At 41.6% G+C, this 10,087-nt stretch overlaps 1 protein-coding gene across 1 annotated transcript; it reads right to left on the bottom strand.

Moving 5' to 3' along the window:
- Positions 1-1,201: 1,201 nt before the first annotated feature.
- On the bottom strand, positions 1,202-10,010 carry lyar (Ly1 antibody reactive). The gene is made up of 9 exons (XM_002939044.5): positions 9,910-10,010; positions 5,899-6,062; positions 5,176-5,290; positions 4,978-5,085; positions 4,141-4,224; positions 3,647-4,016; positions 3,088-3,147; positions 2,486-2,571; positions 1,202-2,027 (listed from the first exon to the last, which is right to left on the bottom strand). Exons 2-9 carry the CDS (start codon positions 6,018-6,020, stop codon positions 1,893-1,895), a joined length of 1,080 nt encoding a protein of 359 aa, XP_002939090.2. The 5' UTR covers positions 6,021-6,062; positions 9,910-10,010; the 3' UTR covers positions 1,202-1,892.
- Between the last annotated feature and the right edge of the window lie 77 nt (positions 10,011-10,087).

The following is a 10,087-nucleotide window of genomic DNA, read 5'->3' as shown; positions in this document are numbered from 1 at the left end:
ATATTTTTAACATCTGCATTTTTAACAGTCATTTCTTACACTTGAACATTTGCACAATTATGTACAAAAACGATTTTCTCTTAAATTATTATTGCATAACAGTATATTAGCAACTCAGATGCTGTAAAGTGGCTGCGCTGCTCTTGCTACAAACCCTCATTTACACCGGGTGCAATTTCTGCCGAGATATTGGAGCAGCACATTAGGAGGGTTAAATGGGTTTGGTAGAAAGCTGGGAAACAGTACATTTATAGCAGCACACAGGCTCATAACAAACTCATGGAATTAAAATGAACAAAAAGACTGCAAAAGGCTGTATGACTGTCTAAACTTATGGAAAGATTCTAAATGGAACCAAGATGCGGGAAACTAGTGCCTTTAGATTATATTATCAGACAGGTCGTGCTGTGCTGGAGAAAATCTCAGAATCGCCCCCCATACAGCGCACTCAGACACAGGTCACATGGACCCCTTACTGCTGCACTTTTGAGCAACAACTCAGTGAAATGGAGAGTAGATTGTGCATTTTGTCCATTTTAAAAAATGCTCAGCATCATCCTGTATGACACTGCCCTTCAGACAAACTCCTTTCCCTTCCCACATACATAGCGGAGTTTGCCGATATGACCCACTGTTCCATTCCTTGACTTCATGGGTTCTGAACTAGTGTTTGTCTGTGAACATGCTCCAGAAGCAAACTGTCCAGACAAGAATGTCTGCAGGAGACAGTAAGGGCTAATCACTGGAGGATGCCAAATGTTAAAGGAACAGTTCAGTTTCAAAATGAAACTGGGTAAAATAGATAACTGTTTTTAACACAGTTAGTTAGGCAAAAATGTAATCTATAAAGGCTGGAGTGGGTAGATGTCTAACATAATAGCCAGAACACTGCTTTCTCCTTTACAGCTCTCTAAACTGTTAGCAGTCAGTAACCAATCAGTGACTTGAGGGGGGCATATGGGACATAACTGCTCAGTTAGTTTGCAATTGAATCTGACCTGCATGTTCACAAACTACTGAACAGTTATGTCCCATGTGCCCCCCCCCCCCCCCCTAAGGTCACTGACTAACTAACAGCTTAGAGAGCTGAAGGCAGGAAGCAGAGTTCTGGCTATTATGTTAGACATCTGCCCACTCCAGCCTTTATAGACATTTTTGCCTAACTAACTATATCGCAAACTTTTTTTTATTTTGCACAGTCTGTCCAATGATTGTAATCGCGTACCTAATCCCCCAGGTCGATGCTCCTATTAGCAGAAAACTGCACAGGGCCGGGGTTCTCAGCAAGCACCATAGGGGTAGGAGAGTGAGAGGCTGAAATTTAATAAAAAAGCAGTTTTTTTCACTCTACTGCGCATGGATCTGCTTGGGGCACTGAAGAAAGAAGAGGAGGAGTGTTCCATGGAGCTCACTGATAAGTACCCCAGGCTGGGGCAGATTTCTGCTAAAAGGCGCACCGGACCAGGGTATCAGGTAAATGATTACAATCACTGGGGAGGTGCATAACATTTCGTTGCCCCTGGTGATTTAAACATTTATTCAGGCTATGAAATCAGATAAGAAATGAAAGCAGTATGTGTAGAGTGGTTTATAGGATGGACAAAAGATTAAATAAAACTAAAATTCATTAATACCCCATTCTGCTGCAAATATAAATGGCACTTTTGTCAGCCTTTCAGACAGTCTTATATCGATGGGAGAGGCATAGCAAAAAGTGTTTTTAAAGTTTGTAATAGCAAATAATAAAAACTATGTACAGTGCAAGTGAGGAATAAAGTCATCCCTGACACATTTCACTTCCCAAGGAATAAACAGAGCTAATACTCGCAGGCTTCACAACTCTAAAACATGTGGGAACTTGAATTTTAAAACAGTTTTTAAACGTTTTTAGCTTATTTTAGGAGTTTAACTCTCTCTTTTAAAACTCGAAATTTAGGATTATTATGAATTTTCTTGTTGAATGCTACCAGGAGGTCTTTTTCAGATTTGTGGTATTCAGAAGATACGGTATGGTACTGAGCAAGAACCTGAAAGGAACAAACAAGAATACGTTAGGTTTACAGACAGTGTATGCACTGTATATAGCCCGAGGCTCTACCATAGTTTTGCAAGGAAAATAAACAGTGTACATAGTTTAGAGAGAGTAGTGTTGGAAAACGTAACTTCAGACCACTTTGGTAGCTTAGTGGAATACGTATGTGGCCAAACAATAGTCACCCAACAGATACCTGGTATCTGGATCAGACAGACATGTATTGGGCTGGAGTGAAGATCCCAATATGCCATGAATACGTTCCTCCCCAGACTGTGCCCCCTACCATGATCTGACTGCTGCCTGTAGGCCAAATAAATGAATGGGCCCAGTCTGGCAAACCCCCTGTGCAGCTTAACCTCAATAAACAAGCGTATGGCCAGCTTTGCAGTTACTTTCACGTTTACTATTAATATTATTCATGTATTGTATATATGTAAAGGTGCTTCTTACCTTCTTTCTCAGTCTCTTGATTGGCAGTTCGTTGTCAGGAGCTTCCTTCAGCAGGGCTTTGATAGTTCCTCTCCAGTTAAATTTACCTGTGAGAGTGAACACCAATCATAGATTCACAATTGTTGTAAATAACTGTGTAACGTTGTAGTCTCTAAACTGTCATATGACTCCCTGCTTGCCCAAGATTTCTCCATATATTATCAGAACTACACTCTCCAGATGATACTTAAAAAAAAAAAATATCCTTAATATGAAAGCTATTTTTAGTATATAAAAGTTGCTATAGGTGTTATTTACAATGCCCCAAATCAGCAATCGCCCATTTTTTTTGCAGTTTGCCCACTGCATGGTCGTTCGTCGATCAGCCGGGTTAAAAGATTTTAATCGGGCACCACTGAAAGTGCCTGAGCAAAATCTATGTTCAGGGCTGAATCGGCAGAAGGAGGTAGAATTACTATTGTTTCTACCTCCATATTGGACAATTCAGCCCTGAACCATCACATGTATGGCCACCTTAAGGCCCTCCATCTCTGCCAATGCCCTTTTACTTGAAGTGCTATGGGAAGATATTTTACTCGGCACAGCTATACAGGAAGCAATACCTCGTGCTGTTCTGTTGCTTTCACCATACACATCAGCAGATTCATCTTCGCCATTTTCTTCTATAAATGAAAACAATCATGTAATGAGTATGTATATATATGTATTTATGTATATAGAACACACACACTATAGTTGGAAATACAGTAGAACCCAAATTTTACATTTCCTAGAATTTATGGTGTCCTCTGGAAAATTAAAATGAAAAATCAGGGTAATACTGTATGCAGAAAAGGAATGTTTGTGCATGCCACAAGCGGTGTATGTTTGGTTAAAAATAAATGAACGTTTTTAACCGCTAATCCTAAAGAGGGTTATGATGTCAGCCTTCTGCTGAAGAACCTGCTATTAAAACAATAAAAAAATCTAGATGTGACTTATCAAAACTACAATGGTTTGCTAAATCTGGCATCAAGCTGACTGAACATAAATGTAATGCCAATTAATCCAGAGACATTTCTTGTGGATAAGCAAGATTGAGCAATAAAGAGGGAGCAATGTATTTGGGAGAAAAGAGATGCCGAGAGACAAACCAACAGAGATTTCCATGGGAATAGGTACCTTCTAAACCACACTGGCCTTCCTCTTCTTCTGTGATTACACTGGTTTCAGCCTGACCTTCGCTGTCATTTTCATCCTCATCATGATGTTTCTTCTTTTTCTTCTTCCTTTCCACTGACACCGCAGTCTCAGCCAGCATCTCATCCTCCTCCATTTTACGTTTCTTGGTTTTTTTCTTCCCTACAGTTTCCACCTGCTCATCTACAAGGTCCTTTTTTTCTTTCTTGTTCTTCTTCTTTCTCTCTTCTTTGAGTTCTCTTTTGCTTTTCTTTTTCCCATGCTCCTCCACTGCTTCTGGAGTTTGTTCAGATTTGTCTTCAGCTACAGAATTTTCAGACTTCTGGTGTTTCTCCTGATTATTAACTGGTGCCTTTAAATGCAATAACAAAATTGCACCAGTCACATTAGAAATACAGCTCAGCAGAATCTATTCTGTCGGTAAAACATAGGGTGGAGTTAAAGATATTTACTGCTGGTTGCTAATCAATACTTACAGAACGCGTAGCCTCAGCAAAAATCTCCCACACCTGGTCATGCAGTGTCTGGTTATAAATTTTCAAGCTGTTCTTCATCCAGTTCTATAAGTACAATTTAATAATTAAGAGAATTGGTCTTTTCAGTGTATGCATAATTCACATTTTATGCCATTTATTTTTTTCATAAGTCTTTTTGCTTTTTTTTTTTTGGTTAATACACTGTTATACATACAAGCACAATGGCATCGGCAACTGTACCAAGTGAGCCCATAATACAAAGATATGGCTGCATCCTCTATGCACTTTTGGCTGTTAAGTACGCACAGGGCATAATTATTTTAAAGGGCAAGAAAGACTAAATTGCAAGTAATCAGGTTACAGTCAGAGGTGTCTCTTTTCAATTATTATTCAACATGGCTAATTTTTCAAGAGCTAAGTTCATGAACTATGGGTCCACATTCAGTGCGCATTCTCCGACCACATCAATCCAAGCTGTGGAATAGATGTGATGCAAGTCAAGGTGGCTCTGCATTTTTCCATATAAACAAACCGCACACTAAAATTCGAGTAAGGCCCTGGCATTTCAGGTAGACTATGGTACAAACAGCCCACCACAGACCCAAAAAAGTAAATATCCTTAGCATGTTATAGCAAACCCTCTGGAATTGGGCAAAATAAACAGACTGCCAGTCCAGGTCTGAGGCACACAGAAAAGTATTCCACTTCTCAATAATGTGGTTTGGGGCAATGTAATGGAGTTATTTTTAAGAATGGGGATAATTTGGTTCCCCTTTAAAAAAGCCAGTGGAAAGAAATTACCTTATAACTACCCCCCCTCCAAAAACAGCACTATACCTGGAATTTAGCTTTTTTTCTTGGAATGTTTTCATATGAACTCATTTGGTTTAAAATGTTTCGAATGTTTGGGCTGATGTTTGGTTTCTTCATAATTTCCTGTATTCTCTGTTTAAAATAAAAAAGAAAAGATAATTTAATGTCATTATGATTTAGGACATAAATGTATGAAAGTAAGGTCCACTTGTTGATGGGCACCTCTAGCCACTGTTGTTGTTTCACATCCCCTTTGTTTGCCTTTGCTTCAAAAGCTTTGCCTCCATATTTTTGGTCTTCACTGATACATTTTAGGTGGTTTTGGTAGTCATCTCCCCTGTTTAAAAAGAAATATAAATCAAGATAAACACCGAGTGATAAACCATTGCCAAAAGAACTAATGGAAATTAGTACTTCAAATCTGGGGTAAAAGAAGCTTAAATAAAAATACTGCTACAAATTCAAGGTACACAATATGGTCTACATGATGTAGACAATGATATTCTACAAATACAAATTATTATTTGTCGTCTTTTAGTTATTTCCAGTTTTGAATTTCAGCAGCTGGTTGCTAGGGTCTTATCTTAGCAACCGGGCAGTGGTTTGAATATAAATAGGAGAGAGCCTAAATCGAAATATAAGGAATGAAAAGGAACATTAATAATAAAATTGTAGCCCCAGAGAGCAGTAGGTTTTTAGCTGCCGGGGTCAGTGACCCCCATTTGAAAGCTAGAAAAAGATGCAGAAGAGGAAGGGAAATATTCAAAAACTATAAAAAATAAATAATGAAGATCAATTGCAAAATTGCAAGGAATAGGCATTCTATAACATACTAAAGTTAACTTAAAGGTTAACCACCCCTTTACGTTACATGACATTTTTATTTTTTGGGGATGTACTTGCTTGATGCTGGGATTAGCCTACCAACTGAAACATAACACATACCAGAAATCTTTTCCACAGTCTATACAAGAGAGACAGCCACAATTTCGACACTTTCCTCTGTGTTTTTCAACTTGTCCTTTCTTTAAAGATTCCCCACAGGCATTGCAAGTAAAGAATACCATGGTGACCTACACAAGAGCAAGGCTTCGATTCCAAGAGAAAACCTAAAGGGGGAAAAACGTACTTAATCCAAGATGGATTCTCAATCTCTGTATCACACAGTCCCAATAACCTTATTAAAGAGGCAGCATAACCCCCCTCCCCCCTATAAACATGGAATCAATGAATTCCAGGGCATGTGCTAAACATACTTTCAATTATTAAATATAATACGTTCTAAGTTCTACAGTCTATGGGTTTGCTCATTATGCTTTGGGTCATGTATAAAATTGCTGGGCAGCGCCAGTCAGTATGTACCGTAGTCTCTTTTCAGGCAGTTAGTCAGTTTCACATCTGCATCATGTGAGCACAGCACCAGTCTGCAATGGGAAATTGCCACAGGGTGACCACCATACAGAATACCTGCTCACTACTAGTCCAGTTAAGAAAGTCATAAGCCTTGTGGGCCGTTAGTAAGCTGAGAAAACATTCTAGTTAATGTCCTGGCAGACCCATAGCTAGCAATTAATCCATACGCAACTAACTAATGCCAACTGACCAACGATTGCACAATTGACCTGACATTCAAGTTACAGAGTGCCAGTGTCACATATTCTACATTTCTGGGTGCCATTATTTTCAATGCATGGATGCAAGTTCCCAATCTACGTATGATCCTGTTCTGCAGAAAAATTAAACATTACAATAGTAGTAAAAAAAAAAAATTGTCAGATATGAGGCTTTGTATGAGTTTTGGAACATGTGGACCCAAGGAACAATTGATAGACATCCTAGTACGGTGCATATTGCTGGGTCAATGAGGCAAGGTTTAACAATTTTAAAGAAACAGTAACACCAAAAAATGAAAGAGCTTTAAAGTAATAAAAATATAATGCACTGTTGCCCTGCACTGGTAAAACTGGTGTGTTTGCTACAGTAACACTACTATAATTTTTATAATACCGTATATACTCGAGTATAAGCCGATCCGAATATAAGCCGAGGTACCTAATTTTACCTAAGAAAACTGGAAAAACTTATTGACTCGAGTATAAGCCTATAGGGTGGGAAATGCAGCCGCTACTGCAAGTTGAAGTGATATCACCCCCCTCCCAGCAACCGATCAGCAGAACAATGAGAAGGGAGCAAGATAGCAGCTCCCAGTAGGTATCAGAATAGCACTCAATAGTAAGAAATCCAAGTCCAGCTTGGGACTCCCCCAGTTACATGGGAGTAGGAGAAACAATAGGTTACCTGAAAGCAGTTCTAATGTGTAGCGCTGGCTCCTTCTGAAAGCTCAGACTCGGGCACACTTTACTGCTGCGCTGCAAGTTGGAGTGATATCCCCCCCTCACCCCCAGCAGCCAATCAGCAGAACAATGGGAAGGGAGCAAGATAGGGAATCATTTAACCATGAAATAAACCCAATAGGATTGTTCTGCCCCCAATAAGGGGCAATTATATATATTGTTCCATTTCGCCTATGGATGGGTATGTAGGGCACAACTGCCTCTGCGTGCAGCTACTGTTCTGTGGGGCTCCATTGAAAGTGGGAACCATGGTGTTTGCATTGGATTGCACCCCACTTTATGGCCCCTTTGTTGGCAATATGGGGGGCATACAAGGAAATCCTTATGTGAAAGTGCCTGCACCCCTCCTATAATATCTGCCTTATGTCTGAGGGATGTGACATTCCCAATGTCAAAATAATTCATTGGAAGCAATATAAGCCGAGCCTTGTAGCAAAGAATGGAATTACCTGCAGAAAAGAATGTAAACTGTAATTGTGCATTCAGCCCGCACATCGTTCCCTTGCTCTGCGCTGTTGGGCTGGAGGCGCCATTAGTTTGGAGCAGCTTCAACTTGCACAAAGCGGCGCTACAGATCGGTGCCCTGAGAGCTCAGCAAATACCCCAATAAAATAATGAAATGGCACAAAGCGGCGCTACAGATCGGTGCCCTAATGCTCATACCTGTAAGGAGAAGCCCCCGCTCGGCAACGATGCCACGCGTCAGCACGCAAGTTAGGGCGCGTGCAGCTATGCATTTAATTCAGATACCGTATATATGCGAGTATAAGCCGAGGTTCACTTTTTAAGCACATTTTTAGTGCTAAAAAACTCGGCTTGTACTCGAGTATATACGGTAAGCTGCTGTGTAGCCCTGGGGGCAGCCATTCAAGCTGGAACAAAAGGAGAAAAGGCACAGGTTACATAGCAGATAACAGATAAGCTCTGTAGAATACAATAGTGTTTTATCTGTTATCTGCTATGTGCCTGTGCCTTTTCTCCTTTGAATGGCTGCCTCCATGGCTACACAGCAGCTTAATTATATAAATTATAGTAGACTTTCTGAAGCAAACACACAACTTTTACCAGTGCAGGGCAGCAGCACATTATATTTTAGTTACTTTTATACACTTTCATTTTTTGGTGTTACTGTTGCTTTAATCAGTTTAGTTCAGGCAGACGATAATCTCTGATCAAGTGTGCTTAATCTGATAAGGTAGTGGCAAAGGTGATGTTTCTAAGGGCTCTGGCACACGGGGAGATTAGTTGCCCGCGACAAATCTCCCTGTTCGCAGGCGACTAATCTCCCCGAGTTACCATCAGTTGCCATCCCACCGGCGAAAATGTAAGTCGCCGGTGGGATGGCACACGCGGCGGCACAATTTCTGCAAATTGCCGAAAATGCCTCGCAAGGCAACTTCGGCGATTTGCTGAAATCGCCTGCGCAGCGTGTGCCATCCCACCGGCGACTTACAATGGCAATTCGGGGAGATTAGTCGCCCGCGAACAGGGAGATTTGTCGCGGGCGACTAATCTCCCCGTGTGCCAGAGCCCTAAGGGTGAAGACACATGGAGCTACTAGTAGCAGCTACTAAAATAGACAATGCTGATAATTGTCTCTACGTTTTACAAGAGGCAATTCTCAGTATTGTCTATGGCAGAGTATTTTCTGGTGTAGCCGTGAGAAGTAGCTGCTACTAAGTAGCTCTGTGTGTCTTCACCCTAAGGACTTGGACACAGGGAGCGGTTTGTCCACTTCTCTCATTTAGCATTTATCCGTCAGGCTGAGAGAAGTAGATCCGCTTCCACACGCTGCTTCATTTTTTCTCCACAGGCCAAGAATCATCCCTGTGTGGCACTAGCAATACTGCTTCCCAAGTGGCACCTTTACACACGGCCAATCCGCTGCCCTACCTTTCTGTTCATTTTAACTCTCCGGTGTTCTAGCTACTGAAAAATCCTTTGGCTGTTCACCAGTTATATGGAAATCTCTCTACTTGTATTGGCAGCTTTACATTAATGGAGAGCACTAGTGCAGTCTGATACCCTGAGTCGGTGATCACTGGCTACTTGGGGAGACTGCCAGGTGTAATAACAGCCTTAAAGAGATTTAACCCCAAAAATGAAGTTAAAGTCCTGTGAGCACTTTTCCAGTTTAAACTGGTTACTGAGATAATGGCAGCTTTACACTGATTCCCAAGCTTTTTGGATCCAAAAAGTGCCAGCAACCCCAGCTGTGCTCTCCCTGCAGTCTCTTGAGAGAGTCAGAAGCCAGTTTATGTACTATAGCTCGGATGAGCACTGTCAGTAAGGCCAGTTTATATTTTGCATTTAGATGCCCTTTAACAGCACAGTTTTGCCAGAAGAGCTAGTGTGGGGGCTTTGCTGGGGGCACAGGGTACTGAGATAACTGATCCATCCCGTTAGGATTTAAACGAAGCTGAAACAGGATCGTTATCCCCCTGATGCCATGGGGTTAGCTGACACAGCCATACCCAGCCCCCCATACACACACACACACAGTGCTAGTCTAACAGCAGCACACCCATAGTGTCTCTCTCTATAGATCTTACAGTTTGTGCGAGTTGCAGTTCAGAAACCCGCTGCATCGGGCACCCCTTACCTCCCACTTCCCGGGCTCGGCGCAGCAGTCCCACTATAGCCTAAGGCGCCTCTCTCCCACCGTACCGCCAGCTATACCCACGTGTAGCGCTCCCGCACTGCGCAGACTATTTACTGTGACGCCACTTCCGCCCGGCTTCCCAGCGCCGCGACCTTGAGGGCGGAAGTGACGTACCTAT

Source organism: Xenopus tropicalis, chromosome 1 (assembly GCF_000004195.4).
Source record: "Xenopus tropicalis strain Nigerian chromosome 1, UCB_Xtro_10.0, whole genome shotgun sequence".
In the NCBI taxonomy this organism is placed as follows: domain Eukaryota; kingdom Metazoa; phylum Chordata; class Amphibia; order Anura; family Pipidae; genus Xenopus; species Xenopus tropicalis.
The sequence above is the reverse complement of the archived record's forward strand: the minus strand, read 5'-3'. Positions and strand labels throughout refer to the sequence as shown.

What these genes read in the sequence shown, in the direction of transcription:
- lyar (XM_002939044.5), bottom strand. Translation starts at nt 6,020, where the DNA reads ATGGTATTCTTTACTTGCAATGCCTGTGGGGAATCTTTAAAGAAAGGA. An exon ending in AGGCCAGTGTGGTTTAGAAG is followed by an intron (nt 3,148 to 3,646) that starts GTACCTATTCCC and finishes TTTCATTTATAG; the next exon opens with AAGAAAATGGCGAAGATGAA. An exon ending in TCAAGAGACTGAGAAAGAAG is followed by an intron (nt 2,028 to 2,485) that starts GTAAGAAGCACC and finishes TGTTCCTTTCAG; the next exon opens with GTTCTTGCTCAGTACCATAC.